Source organism: Podarcis raffonei, chromosome 9 (genome assembly GCF_027172205.1).
Source record: "Podarcis raffonei isolate rPodRaf1 chromosome 9, rPodRaf1.pri, whole genome shotgun sequence".
Classification (NCBI taxonomy): domain Eukaryota; kingdom Metazoa; phylum Chordata; class Lepidosauria; order Squamata; family Lacertidae; genus Podarcis; species Podarcis raffonei.
In genome coordinates, this window is record NC_070610.1 from 11,099,057 (window position 1) to 11,120,678 (window position 21,622).

At 41.6% G+C, this 21,622-nt stretch overlaps 1 protein-coding gene across 8 annotated transcripts in view; it reads left to right on the forward strand.

Moving 5' to 3' along the window:
• Window positions 1–21,622, forward strand: part of SLIT2 (slit guidance ligand 2) — a 264,819-nt gene that overhangs the window by 236,207 nt on the left and 6,990 nt on the right. For 6 of the 8 annotated variants that reach the window (XM_053403609.1, XM_053403608.1, XM_053403613.1 and 3 more), the window contains 6 exons: window positions 451–590; window positions 6,911–6,937; window positions 11,071–11,164; window positions 15,859–15,996; window positions 16,089–16,329; window positions 17,789–17,919. In XM_053403609.1, coding sequence (XP_053259584.1) covers window positions 451–590; window positions 6,911–6,937; window positions 11,071–11,164; window positions 15,859–15,996; window positions 16,089–16,329; window positions 17,789–17,919 — 771 coding nt within the window. The remainder of the gene's footprint in view (window positions 1–450; window positions 591–6,910; window positions 6,938–11,070; window positions 11,165–15,858; window positions 15,997–16,088; window positions 16,330–17,788; window positions 17,920–21,622) is intronic. The other 2 variants (XM_053403612.1, XM_053403614.1) reach the window with 1 other exon arrangement.

Sequence of the window (21,622 nt, forward strand, 5' to 3'; positions counted from 1 at the left end):
TAGGTCAAAGGTCCATTAGCTCAATATCATCTTCTTCTTTTTTTATATTATATTTTTATTGGTTTTCAAATGCAAAAAACAAATTTATACACTCCATACATCTTAATTAAATCTTACTTCTCATTTTACTTTTAACACATTTCTACCATTTTAACCATTTCCCCTCACGGAGCTTCCTTAAAACTTACAAACGTAATTTGATTATCACTCAGTTTTTGCATATATTGGATAAACTTTTCCCAATCTTCTGTAAATCTTTGGTCTCGTCGATTCCGGATCCTTCCAGTCATTCTATCCAATTCTGCATAGTCCATCATTTTAGTTCTCCATTATTCTATCGTAGGTAGCTCCTCCTGTTTCCATTTCTGGGCCATCAATATTCTTGCTGCTGTCACTGCTCAGCATCATCTTCTACTTGAGCACTTGTCTGAAAAGTTGTCTCATTTACAGGTGTGCCTGTGCAGATGGCTTTGAAGGTGAAAACTGTGAAGTGAACGTCGATGATTGTGAAGATAATGACTGCGAAAATAACTCAACCTGTGTTGATGGAATTAACAACTACACTTGCCTATGTCCTCCCGAGTACACAGGTAGGAAAAAGGGAAATGATACTCTTGACAGCATTTAGCATGCTAATGCGTTTGAATCACTTTTATTCTAGTTTGCTTGACTTTGCAATACCTTTTAGGAGTCTGTTCATTTAGCCTTTTGTTTAGCTGCTCTTGGCATCCTTACAAGCATTGCTTGATAACGGAAAATGTAGAGCCTGGAAAAGCAAAAAACTGAAATAAGGAGCATTCCATTTTTCATTATTCCCTGATTGAACACACTGCAATTGATACTGCACTAAAATTGCTAAATAATTATGTCCCAGAAATTATTGGAATCCAGAAGAACCATTTTTCTGTATTCTGTCTGCACCTCCATAGTTTTCCTTTCACCCATGCAATTCTCTTTCACCAAACTGCAAATGCTTTTTGAAACTTGCACAAGTTATCATTTGAAGATGGGAAGAGGATGCTATTTTGAAAGTCATATATGTGGAGTGTATGGAGGAGATAGATGATAGATAATATTTATTTGCCTTTCTAAGAATACACACACACATCCCTCTATATCTTCCTGATTTAACACAGCAAGCTATTGGTCCAACCTAACTGAAATATATTATATTAATTTATCAAGGCTGTAGAAGTCCAATTTGAAACAGGAATCATTTAGGAATGAATTCTCAGGTCTTGAACTAATTTTGCCCCCTGTGTGTGGGTACACATATACCCCCCCCCTCACATATATATTTTAAAAAATAATAATTATATACTAGATTGTGTGCTTGTGTATTGGGGTGGGGGTGGGGCTATGAAAAGAGGCAAATGTCATTTTTCATTTCAATATGCACCGTACTTGACAGTGATTGAAATAGCAAAGCATGGATAACTAGGTCAGTACTGAAACAAAGTCTGTCATTTTCTCAATAAGCATGAATGCCGGAGATCAGTTTTCTCATGCGTAGTAAGAACGTTCTGGTATTTTATGTGAGTGGCAGATTAACCACATCTGCACAGGTCACGATAGCTAGAAAAGGCTCCAAGTCTATGGAGTCTTCATAGAAGGAAGATTTGAGAAAGCGTTGGTAATGTTTTAATTGCCCTGTCCTTCAGTAGTTCCAGGATGGATCCTGATTTCAGACACTCCTAAGTGTGTCCACCTGAACATGCTTAGGTGCTCCTCCAATTTCCTTGCTTTCAGTGCAACAAGGTTTGGGCAGTTCTCATGGGATGGTGACATTTGGGATAGGACCTGCACACTCACTCACTTGTACCTCTCCTACAGTCCCCACAAACATGTTGCTTGAATGCCAAAATAGGATTATATAGTATCGTGAAGCAGAAGTAGCTAGCCACAGCTCTGAAAGGCATGGATTATTGTTGTTATTATTATTTATGCTACTGATAAGAAGGGAGAGATGATAAAATCAGCACCGAGCCACAGAAGTCTCTTGACTAGAAATTCACCTGAATCGCCAGCTCACGTAAAAATGGGTTATACAAACTGATGTTTGGGCTTGTTTTTGCTGACGTACTTGCAGTGGCTCAGAGCAAAAATGTTTTAAAGATTCAAACCAAAGGTCAGTTTTCAATTATAGCGTTTCACAGATTTCAGAGACATGGATAATCTGGTTAGTTTTATATTGAAATGAAGCACTGAGGTTTTGCTCGTCATGGTGATTTAAAAGTGGATTTTGTGTTTGTTTTCGTGACTTCTCTTTTTTTGAGTTTCTCTCTGCATATACAGTATATGGAAAATCAATGGGGCACAAGGAATGAAAAGATATATATTTTAAAAATCAGTAATTAGTCAAAATGGAAGGATTTGTAACTTAGCAATATATGAAGTTATTAAACTGCTTGCTTAGCATAAGTGCATATTCTGAGATCTAGTTTGGGTAGAAGATTGTTAGGTCTAGGGCCTTATCAGTGGTCATTATGGGCGTAGCCAGGATTTGGGGGGGGGGCAGAAGCGGTTGGTCAGTTAGTTAAATATTTCTATTTATTTTTTAATTGAAAAGAGGAGCAAGCTGCCTCCCATTTTCCTCCTTCCCCGCAGCTATGCCTATGCTGGTCATTCTTCTTTTCTGCTAGAATTTCCCTTTCAATAGTGTCTGCAAGGCAGGAAGAATTCTAGGAATTAATTCCTGGTCTTCATCCGCCCATACACTCATCTCAGAGCAGCAAAGCAAACTGATGTTTCACCTGGTTAGGCTGCTGGTTATTGACTTAGATACCTTTTTTCTTCTTTAATGTTGTCATTTGTTTCATTTCAGAGATAGGGGTCAGATTTTCAATTGGACATTTATTTATTTAAAATATTTTTATACCTTATTTGAAATAAAAATTATCAAAATGGTATACAAAGGCTAAAAATCAAATAAAGGCAAAAAAAACCCCAGAAATATAAGCATAAAAGCAACTGTGGTTATATATCACCTGAAAGGGCAAAACACAAAAGTTTTAACAAGGAGGGAATCATTCAAATCTCACATGGACGGGGGTTTCAACATTCTGGGGCCGCAGCAGAAAAGGCCTTGTTTCTGGGGGGCCACTAGGGGGCGCATTGGAAGATGGCCAACAATACCATCTCTCCGACCCGCGCAGGGTAATCAAGAGGCTGTTATGGGAGTAGGCAGCCTCCCTTGTTGCCCCAAGGAAATGGGGAACACTGCCCTTGCCTGCTGTGCCCATAAATCACCCCCTAATTCGAAAGAAGGGGGTGAGGGCCCTAGGCAGAATGCCCCCGTGTGGACCTCGGCTCTCCTGGACGCTGTCTCTGATTGCGCACTAGCTGCAGCAATTTGGAATAATTAATTACAAAAGAAGCAAATGCACATATTTCAAGTGAAGAAGGGGAGTGAAGTCTGCTAATTTAAGTCACCTCTGCGAAAGAAGACGACGGGTTGGAGAAACAGGAATATTTTACGATGAAGATACACCAAAGGCTGGGTATGTTGACAACGGGACTGAATGGGAGGGGGCCTTTTTTACTTTTCTTCTATGTGATTTACAAGAACCCCTCCTCATTAGAATCGTCGGTTGAACTGACCCAAGCAGGATGATTAGGGTCTGTGTGGAGATAAACTTTAACCAAAAGTATGCTTTATGGAGATCGAGAAGCAATAAGAGCTTTTGGAATAGCACAGCAATTAATTCGGAGTTGTTATCTTGCCAAAGGATTTATAGTCGGGAGGAGGAACGGACTCATTTTCAGACTGCATTCCTGGTGAATCTCCTCAGAGGTTTTGAGAAAGGAGGCAGATTGGTGAAGATTAATGACACTAAGACTGTTTTGATGTATGGAAGTGATGTTGGATATGGCTACTGGAAAAAATAATAATAATATCCACGCAGGATTACAAACTGTTCTAACCAGCTTGTGGAAACTATCAGAGGTCACAAAGAGAAAGGAAAAATATATGAAAATAACAACAAGAGATGTGGAAAAACAATAAGAAAGGACTGGATAGTACTGTGAACATCATAAGGTTAGATTTGTGGACATTAAAACAGCAGTAAGAAGCAAGAAGTTGATTGGATCCCCTTCGGAACTTGAAATATGGGTACCCCCAACAAAAATTTAAAATTCGGCTGTGTAATTTGGAATTTATGTAATTTGGTTTGATTTGATGTGATTGGTCGGTTAATAAAAAATTATTCTTAAAAAAAAAAAGGCCTTGTTTCTTGTGGAAGATAATCCAGCCTTCACATGTGATGCAGTCTTTAACAGGGTCTCATTAAGACTTCCTAGTGGGAAGGGAACTCATATGGGAGAAGCTGTCCTCTGGGATAATAAATTAAATTCTGAGCCCAGAAATGTATTAGTTGCAGTGTAGCTGTTTTGAAACAGGTGATGACCATTTTGCGTGGGGGTTCCGTTCCCAGCCCCCACATGCATCAACGAAGCACCCCCCTACTCTGTTCCGCCCGTATCCTTCCCTCTTCTGGGTCCAAACGAATCCACACATCGGCGATTTCACATCATTTGGATGTGCCTAAAATGTTCACCGCTTACAAAAATGGTTTGAGCTAATCAGTAACTGAACTGTCGCATTTTTCAGCAGCTAGAGTGTCTGAATTGTCTTAAAGGGCAGCCCAATGTATATTCCATCACTGTAACTCGGTATGGAAATATAAAAATAAAAATAAAAAAATTGTCCAGTAGCCCAGTAAAGGTAAAGGGATCCCTGACCATTAGGTCCAGTCGTGGCCGACTCTGGGGTTGCTGCGCTCATCTCGCTTTACTGACCAAGGGAACCGGCGTACAGCTTCCGGGTCATGTGGCCAGCATGACTAAGCCACTTCTGGCGAACCAGAGCAACGCATGGAAATGTCGTTTAGCTTTCCACTGGAGCAGTACCTATTTATCTACTTGCACTTTGACGTGCTTTCGAACTGCTAGGTTGGCAGGAGCAGGGACCGAGTAACGGGAGCTCACCCTGTCGTGGGGATTCGAACCACTGACCTTCTGATCGGCAAGTCCTAGGCTCTGTGGTTTAACCCACAGCACCACCTGCGTCCCCCAGTAGCCCCTTAGAGACCAACTAAGTTTGTTCTTGGTATGAGCTTTCGTGTGCATGCACACTTCTTCAGATATGGAGGCAAGCAAAACAGAAATAAAAGTGGCCAGGTTTCTTGTCTTCTAGTAGCAAGTGCAGGTGCTATGTGAGCCAATGTCAGTCTGGGCATATAACTGCAAACCTAGACCTCCAGGAGCAGTGCTAGCTCCATTTTGTTAGAGTGTGATCCCGTATAGAATAAGTGTTCCCCAACCAAGATGGTCAAGGGTCTGGAAACCAAGCCTTATGAGGAGCAGTTGAAGGAGCTGGGTATGTTTAGCCTGGAAAAGAGGAGACTGAGAGGAGATATGATGGTCGTCTTCAATATCTAAAGGGCTGTCACATGGAAGATACAGCAAACTTGTTTTTTTTCTGTTCTGGAGAGTAAGACCCAAACCAATGGCTTAAAGTTACAAGAAAGGAAATTCTTACTAAACATGTTTAGAACCATGTTTTTTGTTTTTTTTACATTTGCTGTGTTTTAAAAGCTGCACTTTCTCTTCTCTTAATAGATTCAGGATTACCTACTTCTCTTTTAAACCTGTGTAACAGAGACTATTAGCATTCTGCACAACAAACCATAGCTGGAAATAAAGTGCATATAGGCTGTGACTTTAGGGACCTAGCAAGTGAGGCTGGAAGCTATAGTGTTGCTGAATCTGAGCATGTGTGAATCTAGTCAGTGTGGTGTAGTGGTTAAGAGCGGTAGACTCGTAATCTGGTGAACCGGGTTCGTGTCTCCCCTCCTCCTCCAGCTGCTGGGTGACCTTGGGCCAGTCACACTTCTCTGAAGTCTCTCAGTCCCACTCACCTCACAGAGTGTTTGTTATGGGGAAGGAAGGGAAAGGAGAATGTTAGCCGCGTTGAGACTCCTTCGGGTAGTGATAAAGCGGGATATCAAATCCAAACTCTTCTTCTCTTCTCTAGTCAGACCCTTCAATGGAGAGTCGCTGGAGCTCCACATGGGATGGGATATTCGTGTAACAAATAAACATTTAAACAAATTATTAGCGGATCCTTGTATCCCTATTTTAGCTGGCTAGATTTGGCAGGCTCCAGTTTTGTTTGTGGAAAACACCAGTGCCCTCTAGAGGGGAATGTACAAAGCTTTGACAAAATGTTCCAAATGAAACTTCAAATAAAATGTTATGTGTGTCCTAAAGGGTTAAAAAAACACAACACCCCCCCCCCAAAAAAAACCCATCATCTTTAACTAGCAGATGGTGTAGGGTGGAGAAGTATAGTTCACCTTTGTTTCCAACAGCTATTTCATTGCTATGAAGAATAATACTAGAGACAATATCAACATGTATACTAGAGAATGATACTAGAGACATTTATCAGCATTGAAGCCATAAATATATATATATAGGATAAGAACAGATGAAACCTTTGGAAATGAAACATTTGAAAACCTTTGTAACATTATTTACACTTTAAACTCTTGTCTGGCTTTCTTAATGTATTCACATTTGTGCTCCGCAATCTTTTGAATGTTGGGATCATTAAGTGTGCATTCTGTAGAATAGATTATCTAGTCATTTTTCTTGCTGCTCATTATCATCTGCCATTAAGGTCATATGTATCTTTGGTCAAGCAAAGCTCTTTCTATGCTGGTAGTGGCGCATACCTCTTTTGTGTGTTTTGTTGTGTAGCTGATAAAAATGAAAAGCTGTCTTCACTTTTGCTACATCAATTTAGCTTTTCTGCTGCTCTTAGTTGTGCATTATTTTATTTGTGCTATGCTGTTTCAGTACAATGTAAAAGTCTCTTTGTCTCTTCTGTCTTTGTTACCACAAGCTGCTAATCTGAATGAAGTGGAAAAAGGTTAGTTGCCTTTTAAGCCTATTTCATTGCCTTGGTTTCTCTTTTCCCTTTTACTTCAGTTTCCTTATATGGGTTTCAGCTACTGAAACAGCCATCAAAAGATATTTAGCACACTCATCCAAAAAATGCTTTCATTAAGTTTAATCATATGTTGGTCAAACGTCCCTCTGCAGATCTTTATATTCCAGAACAAACTCTTTAAAAGTGAACAGTTTTGTGTTCATCCCACTGAAAAGATGTATTGAAAATTGCCACTTTGACAATGCAACTTAAATTATTAATTTCATCATTCGTAGGATTCTAATATCAAGAGAAGTAGGGTGGGCTTTTTTTTTTTTTTTTTGGTCTAAATTTCACTTTAGTTTCCTCTACTGAAACAATTTCTAGGACTTTTCACAAGTTTGACCAAAAGGCTGTTTTCTATCCGAGAATGTGTAGCGAGTGTGTGCGTGCATGGCTCCTTTCCTAAGTAATGTATTAACGGATTGTTAAGCTAAATACCCAGCCAGGGATAATATTCCCTGACAAAAGAAAATGTGATGGATAAAAGTTTTTAAAAAGCCCCTATCTCTCTCAGTCTCAGTACTACAACTTGATTGTGGAGATCAGCCTTTTAGATCATATAGGAAATAAACTTGACTTGATTTGATATGCGGAAATAATTCCTACCTTACAGGCATGTTGTAAAGATTACTGATATAACATATGGGAAATCTTTAGTTGTCTTAAAGTGCTATATGAATGCTAAATATTGTATCAGATATCATTTCTTATGTGTTGTCTAACCTCTGGCTATCTTTAATAAACTAATATATGAATATTTACATACTGTCTTCTTAGGGCAAGGTAGATTTCATTAGTATAGCAGTGAAAATGTAAAAAAAAGCCCTACATATTTAAGTACTGTGTAAGAAGTTACAGCAGTCATTTTAGGGAGATTACCATTTCCCCATAGCAATTCCCACAAGAGCAATTTGGATTACTCATCGATTGCCATTTTCATGTTGTTTGGATTCAACTTGCTGGTTTAATATCACCCTTTTGCCCACATCTTCCAGTTGCTGATTTGGGGCCAGGAAAGATTGGTGCTTTAAAAACATGTAGATCAGGGTGTTCATTAATGACATTGGCCTCCAAAGTTCAAGTTGATATAATAATAATAATAATAATTTATTATTTATACCCCGCCCATCTGGCTGAGTTTCCCCAGCCACTCTGGGCGGCTCCCAATCAGTGTTAAAAACAATACAGCGTTACATATTAAAAACTTCCCTGAACAGGGCTGCCTTAAGATGTCTTCTGAATGTCAGGTAATTATTTATCTCTTTGACATCTGATGGGAGGGCGTTCCACAGGGCGGGCGCCACTACCGAGAAGGCCCTCTGTCTGGTTCCCTGTAACCTCACTTCTCGCAATGAGGGAACCGCCAGAAGGCCCTCGGCGCTGGATCTCAGTGTCCGGGCTGAACGATGGGGGTGGAGACGCTCCTTCAGGTATATCTTCTGGCAGATTCATTCTCTCTCCTTTCCACACTCTTTTCTCGCACACTCCTATCTATCTCCTATCTGTAAGGAGTGGAGATAGATTACTGAAAATTGTCTTTCTTCCAAACCACTGCAAGCTGGCTGGGCTGCTGTGAGCAGTGTAACAAAACACAATTCCCATGAATTTGTTTTTGCTTCACTGATCTATCTGCCTATACCAAGGCAAAACCACACTCATGCTGCTGCTGCCTAAAATGTAATTTAGATCAGTGGCTGATGACCACAGACAAGATTTCAGGAGCTGCTTTAAGTGCTTCAAAGACCTTCTGTGTGTGTTCTTACTTACCCTGCTTTGAACAGCAGACATGTCACACCAGAAGCTCAAGATGAAACTCCCTCATTTTCAAAATAGGATTGGTATGTGGCATGAGAGTTGCTCTTGAAGAAAATATTTAACTCTCTTGTTCACAGAGAACTGTTTAGAGAGACCCACAGTGTCCTTAACAAACCTAGTGTTTGTGGTAATGCAGAAGATTACAACTAGAAGAGTTAATTGGTTTTGGGGATGTATGAAATTTTATTTTTTAAATTGTTTTTTTGGGGGGGTGTCAAAGTTTTCTCCAGTGGAAATATACTCAAGAATGATTGGTTCATTGTAACCATAGCAATATTCCTCAAGTGTAGTCATAGTGGCTGCATATGGCTATCAGGTGGACACCAAGGCATAAAGATTGGAGTTGGAAGACGGAACAGAAACCATTGATTGGAGAGCATGCTTGCCCAGGCCCTTGAAGGCAATAGTTGGGGGCCAGAGGCAAATGTTCATTTCTTACTCATTACTAACCCTTACCTTTTTTCCCCCTGTACAAGTCAATAGTTTGGCCGAAAGGGAGAAGCAGAAGCAGTGGAAGGAACTATTGATAGACCATATCTTGGTTGCACAAAGAGCAGATTAAGACCCACTGAATGAGCCATGGCCATAGCCTAATTTATGCTTCACCTTTGTATTATGGAAACTGCTTCCCCCATGGCTGCTTACTATGGTCATATTTATCTTGGAAAAGTGTATGTGGAGCCAATATTCACATTTCTACCTAGCTAAGCATCATGCCCCCTTGTAGTTAGAAATTAGTTTGTTGCTGGTTGCGCGTCGAGGTCCCCCAGGCCACCCCAATAACTCACACTTCACACATCAATTTTTGTTTAAGGTTTTTGGCATGAATTTGGTCACAACTTTATTTAAATACACACAAGTGAGTGGTTGCTTAGGCATTGGTTATGACTATCTGTCCTTGCCCCAGGGACAGAACTGACTTCTGGATTCCAGCGGAAGCTAGTCAGGGAGAACCATATTGGGGAGAAATGAAGCTGGGCATCAGTCCCCCATCTCTCACCCTCATGCCCCCTGGGGCTTGCACAGCCCAAGTCCAATGCCAGGGACTAGGATGAAAGGGATGGCAAGCCCCTGGATTCCTTTAACGGAATTCCCTTTCCGCACCACCATTGGAGGGGTAGGCACTTACCCCTCCACCAACCAATTTTAACCAATGCCTAACCGCCAACCTTACAAGTTGTGATGATTTGCTACACAGTGGGCAAAAACCAAATGGCAACAGCCAATCAGCCTAATGGACAAAATTCCTACCAGGCCCCTGCCCCAAGGCAGACGACCCCATGACAGGCATAGCAAGGTCAGAGGACAACGAACCCCCCCCCTTTTCGGGGAGGGTGGGCGGGTGATCCGGTGCATGCAGCCCAAGAGAACGCCCCAGGCTGCGTGCCCTGTATTTAAGACCTCTGACCCCTCCCACACTTTAGCAACATAACATTCTCCCCAGCAACACTCCTTGCCCAATCACAGCATGTGGCCAATTTGCCCAACAACAGTGGAGTGGCCTTTTTGGCCCCCACCGCAACACGTGCTCTCTATTATGGAGAACACGCTTTGCACAACAAATGCATGTGAGAGTTGTGTGACACCGGTGTGGTATGGGAACAAGCTATGGAGAAGAAGAACTAAGCACAGGGTGAATGGTCCGTGTGAGCTCCTGTGTAGTCTGCCCAAAGAAGAGAAACAAATCTTTATAAAAAGCTTGGAACTTTTCATAGGGTTCAATTTCCACATATTCAATTTTTCAAAGATATTGGTTGGGGAAACATCTTTGTCTCATTAAAATGTGCTTGCTGCTGCCTTTGTTAAACCGTCTTAAAACCTCAGCTGTGTTATAATATAATGATATTTTAGTCAGTTGATTAGTCTATTAGTAGGATGACCGATCTGCTGTCGACTCCGCACTACAGGGAACGTTTATTGTCAAACTGTTAATCAACCTCTTTGGGGCAGTTATGCGTGTCTGCCTGAATTTGCTGGCCTGATTTTTATCGATTGCCCAGAGCAAATCCAACTGTATAAGCAAACGACTTAAATGGCAGTTTTGCAGACAAAGAGATGTTGCCAAAGAAAAGTCATGAGAAGCGAGATTACAGCGGGAGAAAAAGAGATTATCATTTGCCAAGTATTTTAGCAGCTTATGCGACTGGAGCTGCTTGGCTGTACTAAAAGTTGCTATAGAAATAAATAGTTTTTACACTTTGCTTCCCATGTCCCGTGGTGGTCTCGTAATGGTGATTGGATATACTTTGTTACAGGTGAGCTATGTGAAGAGAAGATGGATTTCTGTGCCCAAGACCTGAACCCCTGTCAGCATGACTCCAAGTGCATCCTAACACCCAAAGGATACAAGTAAGCCCTGTATCTTTATAGTCCACTTTGTTTGTGTTTTTAATCGCTGCTTTGTCCTCCTCAATGGCTGTGGGCTTTGTTTTTCCATGGGGGTGAATTGTGCTGTCAATCCTCATTCACGGGAGTTGTGATCACAGAATAATGGCTCAATAGATTTTTCCTTTGCTTTGCATGGAGCCCTGTGTAATAACATGAAGATTCTCTGTCGAGTGACCAGTTTCCTAGCAGTGTGGATTAAGTACTGACAATGAAGAATTGAGAGTTTTTATGCTCTGTACAATCCACACAAAATCCTTTTGGTTACTTGGACTAGGAAGTGAATAATTATGTTAAATTAAAGCTGGATTATGAAGCTGTAATTACATGATGGGTTATTAGCAAGACACATTGGAAACCATTATACAATAAGGAGGCTCATCACCAGGAAGGCTAATCTTTAATTAAATGACATCCTTATTATCATTAATTAGTATGCACACTTGAAAAGTGGTTTTTAATGGACTTTAGATGAGTAGATTTCAGGAACCTGTTGTTCTGATCTGCACCTGTTTTATGTACCATGTTGTGTTGTGCCAAAACAGCAGTGGGCCCATTGTGAGTTTTCATTCGGAGCACATTTAGACACCAGTTTCCATTCTACAGTGCCAACTTTAGTTTGTTAATTCAAGCATTTGTGTCAACATAACACCCACCAAGTGGAACTGGTATTTTGATCATCACGGTTCGGTCACGTTTATTTGTTCCCTTTCTTTGACCCTTGAGAGGTGGAAGTGGGAAATCAGAAGTCAAGAAACCAGGACAAGCCTGCAAAACTAAGAAACCACCAAGCCAACAAAAGCCGAACAGTCATGTGTGTTAGTTCATATGGGCTTGGCAAGTCTCTTGTTTGAGTTGATTGCCTGGGACTGTAAAAATGAGGAAAGTTAGCCATGCATTGTAGTTTGTCAAATGATTGACAACAGTCTGCATCTGACTTGGTGAGTCGCCAGGTGTGCAGATCTGCACCATTGAGAGAATGGAGGACAGGTGTGTACAAGGTGGTTGCTTTTCTTATGGGGTGGGTAATATTTAGCACAGCTGATAAAACATAGAAGGGTTTTCATTGAAGAGCAGATAAGTCATTCAACAATATGAAAGCATATTGGTGACTTATCACGTTGTGATTTTTATTTATGATGAATGCAGCCATAGGTTGTGCCAACCAGTATTAGAAACTGAGATATGAAAGCTAGGAGCTAAATGGCACCTTAATCCTAGGTTATGGGCGCAACAACAAAATGTCTAGACAAGCTTTTTTATAACATGAATACAAAGCTGAAAATGAATGAACTGCAGCCAAAATATTATGTTTATATTTCACATGGTCCAGTCCTTCCCCTGCCCACCCCCATAATAGTCTTACAGGGGTCTTTTCTCCAGTCTTCAGAGTAGCTGGAAGTGGGGAGGCAGGAAAGGGTCCTCCTTTCCTTCCACTCTGCAGTTTTAATCTGAAATGTTAGGCGCAGTACTGCGCCCAGAGCTCAGAAACTGCTCACGCTAATGAAATTCCCTGTTGCAAAATACGCCTAGAACCATGGGAGTTTTGAACACTGGTGCCAACACTGAAATGCTTAACTCATGAAGGATCTGTGCCAGACTGCAATTCTAACTCCACTTACCTAGGAATAAAGGTAAAGGGACCCCTGACCATTAGATCCAGTTGTGACCGACTCTGGGGTTGCGGCGCTCATCTTGCTTTATTGGCCGAGGGAGCCGGCGTACAGCTTCCGGGTCATGTGGCCAGCATGACTAAGCCGCTTCTGGTGAACCAGAGCAGTGCACGGAAACGCCGTTTACCTTCCCGCTGGAGCGGTACCTATTTATCTACTTGCACTTTGATGTGCCTTTGGGCTGCTAGGTTGGCAGGAGCTGGAACCGAGCAATGGGAGCTCACCCCTTCGTGGGGATTCGTACCTGGGAATAAGCCCCATTAAATTCAGCTGGACTTATTTCTGAGTGGACGTGGTTAGGATTGTGGTCTACGTCGCTGAAATGCTGAGCCAATCCTGGCCATTGTAATTCACAAGTAACTTATAACAGCTTCATGTACTATGGTATGTGCTATTTGAGTAGTGTTACAGATGACAAACAAAAAGCAGTATTCCTAAGAATTGATAAATATTGTAAGTCAATTTACCAAACAGGTTCAAATGAAAACTTGCTTTTCCTAGTCATTGTACATTGTTGCTAGGAATTATGTGCAATTGATTAGCCAATATTCACTAGAAATGTAAGGCAAGTAACAAAATTAAGAAATATTCTCTATTATTTGGGACAACATTAAATATTACTTTAAGAAGAAAATAGCAATTTATTTGTAATGACAACTGAACCACATCCACACGCATGAATTGTAGTGCCTTTGTAATCTACAAACCATATTAGCAGAATTATTCAACTGTACAATATAGTTAATTTTAATATTATTTTTACAACATGTCAAACTTGAGTGGCACTTAGATACACACAGAATATTATTTTTGACATTTTAAATTAAATAACAAACTGGGTGAAAGGTATTTTATGAAATGCCTAGGCAATGTTTGGAACGATAGATATTTAGTACTTGGTTTGGTTTTTGGAGTGGTAAAGATATCCTAGGTATTTTTAGATGACCTGTATGAAAATTTTGCCTGTAATGAACACATTTCCAGGCAAAAGCAGGAGCCTTAATGTGTAATCTAGTCCCACATAAGAATGCATGAACTGTTGCTAAGAGAAGTGCAAAATACTTCTTTTAACCCTTCTACCCCGCCCAGTAATTTAGATTTATTGATAATAGACGTGGATTTCCGACCCAATCTATTATTCCCATTGTTGCAATAAATTAGTGCCAACATCTCTTATCTTGCTATATTGTTGGATAATGCTTTGAGCCAGCCTAGAATTGACAGATTGATCTTTCGGAAACATAGGTCAGAATGATTTTTATAGTCCCAACTTTTTCTACTCTGACAGCTTTTTGTGGTCTGAAGCGGAAGCCTTTCACATCACCTATTGTAGCCTTATTGGAGTTCACCGATTGGGTCTGCTTTGCTCCCAGACAGGAGGCAGGAAGTCAAATGACACCGATGGTTGGTTCAGAGAAAGAGAGTATATATCTCCTCCAGGCACCCTCCCCCTCCTTCCCCAGGAATCCAACCACGTCAGCCTATACACGCAGGTTGACATCACATATGTTCCTGCTCCGGTATTCTTAACCATAAAAGGGTATTCCTTCCTATACTTCTGACCATAAAAAGATATTCCTTCCTGTACTTCTGACCATAAAAGGATCTTCCTGTTCCTACTCTTATCTTGGAGCAAGAGGTCACCATCTCCATGAACACACTCTGGCGCTGTTCCCAGACTAGGTTTGTGTGTTTTTGTGGTCAGGATATAAGATAAGGCACAGACGTGTCTTCCCTGTTCTACTGGTACAGTCAAGGCCATCCTTGCCGTCACAAACTGATAAAGGAGAGGGCTCTGAGCACTTGTCTATACAGCTGGGTTTTTGTTTATACATTTACTCAGAGCTCAAGTTAATAAATTTTAGCTAAGGAAAAATAGGGATTTTGGTGCCTATTTCAAACTGCCTGCACAGTTTTGGGTTTGGGAAACCCATTCCTTCACTATAACTTGGTACCAGGGATTCAGTCTGGGCAGTGATATTTTTCTAGAAAGGGGGGTTCCAGAACTCACCTTCTCCAAGTGTCAGTCCAAAGGTTGCCACCTTTCATTGTTGCCCTCAGCGCTTGCCTAAACAGGTCTCATCTTCCAAGCAGAAATCTCTTCTAAACATCTCTGAGCCAAGAATGTGGCGTAGATCAGCTGAAACTCATGAAAGGGACCCTCACCTTCTAGGGCTCACCTGATTGCTTACATACAGCAGCTCCTATCTACTTAGTCAACCTTGATCAGCACGTTTGGAAATCTTTGGAGGCAGTGAGATGAAGGCAGGGCCTTAGGCAAGCCCTGCTGCCTACTGGCCAGGTAGTTGCTGAACTCTTTTCCATCCTTCCAGAGGAAAGGAATAAAAATTTCAGCAGTTTTTCTCCCTAAACATTTTCTGAAGATCCCATAACCTTGATAAAATAAACATGACGTTACTCATGAAAAAGTGGAGTCAAAACTTTATAGGTAACAGCTAAATCTAGCATCTCATTTTTCATCTTTGTTAGGTGAAAAAATGCATTTCTATTCATGCTAATTTGACATGAAGTATAATATTAGTTCAGTCAATGTTTTCAAGTTAACATGTATAAGCTCTGAGCAAAAATATTTGTCTAGATCTCTCCAACTAAGGTTCGTGTATTTGCTAATTTTGAAAAAGTATGTGTTGCAAAGAGAGCTGTCAGAATGATTCATGAGAGCCCTCAAGATGTACATTCTGAATATTTGATATAATGTCAGATAATCAGACAAAACAGAAAACAAGGCAAAGCTGACAAACATTAAATTGTGGTCTCTCATGCAAAGCAAGGTCTTCAATCAATATACCAGCTTTCACCACCAAGCTCTAAAATACTTTCTTCAAAGTACAGTACAATGCATCTTGAAAACTGAAGATATTTTTTCTTAACAATCATTGTCTTTCCCCCTTCGCACCCTTAAACCTCCAGCTTCCTGCTTAGCAGTTAGGAATTGCAATTACCGATGTATTTTCCACTCTGCAGATGCAACTGCACACCAGGCTATATAGGAGATCACTGTGATGTTGACTATGATGACTGCCAAGACAACAAGTGTAAAAATGGAGCGCAGTGTACTGATGCGGTGAATGGTTATACATGCATATGCCCTGAAGGGTACAGGTAAGGGCAATTCAAAAGAGCATGACAAAATATCTGCTATCACTTCTAAAGAATAACTTGTTGGACATGATTGTGTCTTTGTTTGCATATAGTGGACTCTTCTGTGAGTTTTCACCACCAATGGTCTTGCCTCGCACCAGCCCATGCGATAATTATGAGTGTCAAAATGGAGCCCAGTGCATCATCAAGGCCAATGAACCAAACTGCCAATGTTTGTCAGGTTACCAGGGTGATAAATGCGAAAAGCTGGTCAGCATAAATTTTGTAAATAAAGAATCCTACCTGCAGATTCCTTCAACAAAGATTCACCCCCAGACCAATATCACTCTTCAGGTAAGGCAAGGTGCTATGAAATCCACCGATCATAAAATTCCTAGCATGGCTGGTGGTGGTGGGAATTATGGAACGCATCCCATGTTTCTGACAACATTTAGGACGGGGTGGGGAAACTGTGGTTTTCTAGATATTACAAGACTGTAACTCTCATCATACCTTATGATGGGCTATGACGGCTGGGGCTAATTGGAGCTGGAATTCAAAAGCATGTTCCAGGCCATGGATTCCTCACCCCTCATTTAAGGCATGTAAAGGTAAAGGACCTCTGACAGTTAAGTCCAGTCGCGAACAACTCTGGGGTTTTGGCGTTCATCTCGTTTTACTGGCCAAGGGAGCCGGCGTTTGTCTGCAGACAGTTTTTCTGGATCATGTGGCCAGCATGACTAAACCGCTTCTGGCAAAACCAGAGCAGTGCATGGAAACGTCGTTTACCTTCCCACCAGAGTGGTACCTATTTATCTACTTGCACTTTTTGGCATGCTTTTGAACTGCTAGGTTGACAGGAGCTGGGACTGAGCAACAGGAGCTCACCCCATCATGGGGATTCGAACCACTGACCTTCCAATCGGCAAGCCCTACTCTCAGTGGTTTAGACCACAGCGCCACCCGCGTCCCTATTTAAGGCATGTGCTTTACATCATTTGGCACAATGCTGCATTACCATTGTGGGTTAATGAATCCAAGCCACTGCCTCTTCACTGCGTAAGAATGACGGTGATGGGTGGGGGAAAGAACGTTTTCGGGAAAGTAGAGACCAGGGCGAGGGGTCTAACCTTTTCCCCATTGATTGTTTCCTCCTTGCGACTACCTCTCTCCAAGCTGCTTTTGCCCAGTTGTGTTTGCCACATCAAGTGCAGTTAACCTCCTAGTTTGGGGAGGTTTAGGAGAAAAGCAGCGAGATGCGAGGAAGAGCTGTGCTTTTTTAAATGCCATGATTGAATATACCATGCGTCTGTCTCATGACGCCAGTGTGGTGTAGTGGTTAAGAGCGGTAGACTCGTAATCTGGTGAACCGGGTTCGCTTCCCCGCTCCTCCACATGCAGCTGCTGGGTGACCTTGGACTTGTCACACTTCTCTGAAGTCTCTCAGCCCCACTCACCTCACAGAGTGTTTGTTGTGGGGGAGGAAGGGAAAGGAGATTGTGAGCCGCTTTGAGACTCCTTCGGGTAGTAATAAAGCGGGACATCAAATCCAAACTCTTCTTCTTCTTCTCAATGTGATACATAAAATGCCTCTAAGCAGAACAGCACTTATGTCTCTGGCTCTCAAATGTTACACAAAACTGCCATTTTAATAATAATTGATTACATTAGTGAAAATAAATGTTTGATTTTGTTACCTGGGCAACCCAATATGATTTTTAAAAATAACACTTTTTTCCATTTGAAGTAAATATATTTTTTTGAAATGTCTTTCTTTCACGGTCTTCTAATGAAAACTTTGGTTTGCCACAAGATTGCCACAGATGAGGATAGTGGAATCTTACTGTATAAAGGTGACAGAGACCATATAGCTGTGGAACTGTACCGTGGACGAGTGAGGGTCAGTTATGATACAGGATCATACCCAGCCTCTGCCATTTACAGGTTGGTCTATAAATAATAATTCATTTTTTTTAATATAGTCTCCATATCTTTCTATTCTTTGAGGTGCCTGGATTCCCACCCACCCAGTAGCTACTGGCACTAGGGCTGGGCGATATCTGGTTTTCAACATCACAATATATCACCAGCTAAACATCGCAATATACCAATATATCAGGATGTCTGAAATAAGGATGGAACTATGTAGAGGTGAACAGGGTAACATCTTGGCAACCGCTGTTACTTAGGGGTTTAAAACTGCTAAATGATGATATTATCAAATCACCTCATGGTCACTTCCATCAGCAGGCAAGCCAAAATGTATCGCAATAGGACTTTTGGCTTTGGGCTTGGCTACCAAATGGTGATCATTCAGAACAATCCAGGGTACAGCAATGAGTCATAATGAATACATCTGGGAGAATAATCTGGAAGAATATTGAACAAAAATTCAAATTTGATGCATGCCATTATATCATAGAATCATAGAACTGTATAGTTGGAAGGGACTAGTCCAGGCCCCTGCAATTCAGGAAATTCAGCTAAAGCTTCCATGGCAGATGGCCATCCAACCTGATGGCCAATGTGAAATTTAACTCAGAGACAGCATGCTTTTAAAGATCTCTGGAGAATATATTAATGTTCTATGCAGTTTTAAGGACAAATTTAAAATTTATGAATGCATTAGGCTTATTTTTTAAAAAAAAAAAACATTATGTTTTTGCATATGATTAACAATTTAATCTATTTTCAACTAATTTAAGCAATTTACTAGTGTCAAGTTGCATCTGCTTCCCTACTCAGGGCCAAGTGCCATTCTACCTATGCGTAAGCCCCACGGAGCTCAAGTAAAACCTCCTTCTAGTCCCTGTTTTTCAGGGAGGGAAAGAGCATAAGTGGTGGGACAAAGGAAACTGGTTGAAGAGGAATTCTCTGTGTTGACTTCCATGGCTCTGTCATTCCTCTCTCACGTACACACAACTCCTGAGGATAATAAAGAACCCAGGGCAATGTCTGCTCCTCCCGCTGGGGATGAGGGTTGGGTAGAGGACAGGGTACGGCAGGGACTAAAGCTAGTTGTGATTCGAGGACCCGACCCCCGCTTGGGAATAAAGACACGTGGGAATAAAGACATATTAGGTTAATGGGCTAGAAAAAGGCCACAACTTTATTGATTACAGCATGTGAGAAGGTATTGGCTTAGGCATTAGACCACAGAAAATTTGACTCCACCCACTCGGAGAGGGGTGAGTCTGATGAGGGGTTAACCACCAGTAGGGGGAGCCTGTTGATGCAAATACAACCATAACTCTCTCCTGATGTCACCAAGGGTCGTGCCATGGCCCCCCGCCACACAGGGCATCGGACAGGATCCACGACCGCCGGATTCCTTTAACGGAATACCCATAAGTGAAGGGGTAGGCGATGGCCACACCTTGCCCCTCCATACACCAACAATGCATTTGAGCGGCTAAACCACGCCCCTGCGGTGTCACCCGATTGGGTGCCCAACTGGGAGGCATGGCGCACCAGCGATGTTGGCAGGGCAGGGGGCAGGACGCCCCCTGCGTGATGCGAGAATTGGCTCCTGCTCACAATCCCTCCCCTCCGGAAGGAGGAGAGGCTTTGCAGCAAAAGGTTATGGAGGCATACATACTCAGTCTGCATCCAGGGGCTAAAGCTAGTTTTCTACCACCACCAATGCCTGTCGAATAATTCCTCTCAAATGGAAAACTGGAATTAAAAGACTAAAGCCGTTCAGTACAGTTGTTTTGCAATAATATCAAAGGACCCAGATGTCAGTCGATTGCTAAGAAATTTATATGTAGTCCAAAGAAAAATTATCCCTGTAAAATTCTGCATTTTCTATATAATAAAAGCTGGCTTTTAATATTCCTTGAAAGGATTTTGAAATATTCTGTTCCTTTTTACCATGCTTTTCTTATATTACCATAATTTGTGTAACCAATATGTTCTTTTTCCACATGCATACATTTAATCATGTTGAATAAAAACAGGATTACTGTGGACAAAAGTACTGACATTAAACATTAAAGCACAAAAGGGAATAAAGATATACTTAAGTGTATTTCCCCCCCTTGTTTGAAAACTTAGAAGAGATTGAAACTAGATCCTTGTATTTGAGGAACTGGAAAGACTCGGGGATTATTGCTCTTGGATTTATATTTTAGTTTCTGCCTTTGCCAGCTATTTTCTGGGAAGCAACGTGCAACCAAAGCTCTGCATTATTTCCATCTTGATGCATTCCAGCTTCCTTAATCCATCACAGCCATCTATAGTCTTTTTCTCCTCCTACTCAACTTTGAAAGTCAAATGTGATGCTCCTCTTGCCTTATTATCTGTCTTCCATAGAAGAGCTAGGATCCATAGTCAGAGGCTCCCATGTGAGCAATGGAACTCCTTTAGTCCTCCTACCGTCCCATGCTGCTCTCAAAATAATTCAAAATACTGCACTGGGAAGCAGCCTTTGATGCAGCACAGAAGTCTGCAGTTGGAGACGGATGCTGGGCAAAACCCTTCTGTGTGCATCAATGTGTTTGACTTTGTGTGCAGGTTTGTTTTGGACAAATATTGTTTTGGACACTCAAATATTTTAGCGCTTCCAAAAGATTTTAAGGTTCTTGTGGCACTGAGTTATGATAGCCTCTCCAGTCCCTTCCATGAATTGGGTATTTATTCACACAAACACTGTGGCATGGAATGGTTCTGTCTATGGAGGAGAGCAGCAGCCCCTGCATGGTGTTGCCAGATGTGACAATTTGGTTCAGAGGAGCAGCAGGGGTCAGCAATCTTTTTCAGCCATGGGCTGGTCCACCATCCCTCAGAGCATGTGGTGGGCTGGACTATATTTTTTTTTGGGGGGGGGGAGGGGAATAATGAACGAATTCCTATGCCCCACAAAAAACCCAGAGATGCATTTTAAATAAAAGGACATATTCTACTCATGTAAAAACACGCTAATTCCTGGACGATCCGCGGGCCAGATGTGCTGTGATGTGCAGGAAGGGCTTGTAGTTATGATGAAAACACACACACACCCTACCACTTTTGTTTTTGTCCATGGAGGGAAGGTTCCATTGGTTGCAATAGCTCAAAGGTGAAGGCGCAAACACACTTGTTTACAAACACCTGGTCTTTTCTCAAAATGCCTGGAGCTCTGCCCTTTATTTCTTGTCTCTACTCAGATTCTCGTCCTCTCTTGTGATAATTGGGAGGGACAGGGCATGGTCTGCCAGGGGAATTCTGAAGATTTATATTGGCCAAGTGACGACCGAGTATCAGCTAGGCCTGTATTAAAAGGAAGTCTTTAAGAATTTCAGGCCTGCATACAAGAAGGTGCCATGCTCTGAATATGGCGGAAGAAAGGTGTAGAGCAAGAATTATTAGTTTCTGGGTTGCTCTATAATATGTCTGTCTTTGAAGTAACATGGCGTTGGCATATTCCTTTAAACAATAAAAAGGTCAAGGGTTAGGGCTGCAAACAATCTGTTTTGGTGACTTTAATTGTCTGTTGACTTTCTCATCTGTATGTTCAAGTCAGCCGGGAAAGTGCCATTCTCTGGGATGCCACAGCTCATGACACCTGAACATTTAGAGAATCTTGCCTCGAATCTACAACTGTTCTCTGCAAAAACTGTAGCACACAACTGAAGACAGCTGACAGCTCGAAGTTGTTTGAGTTCAC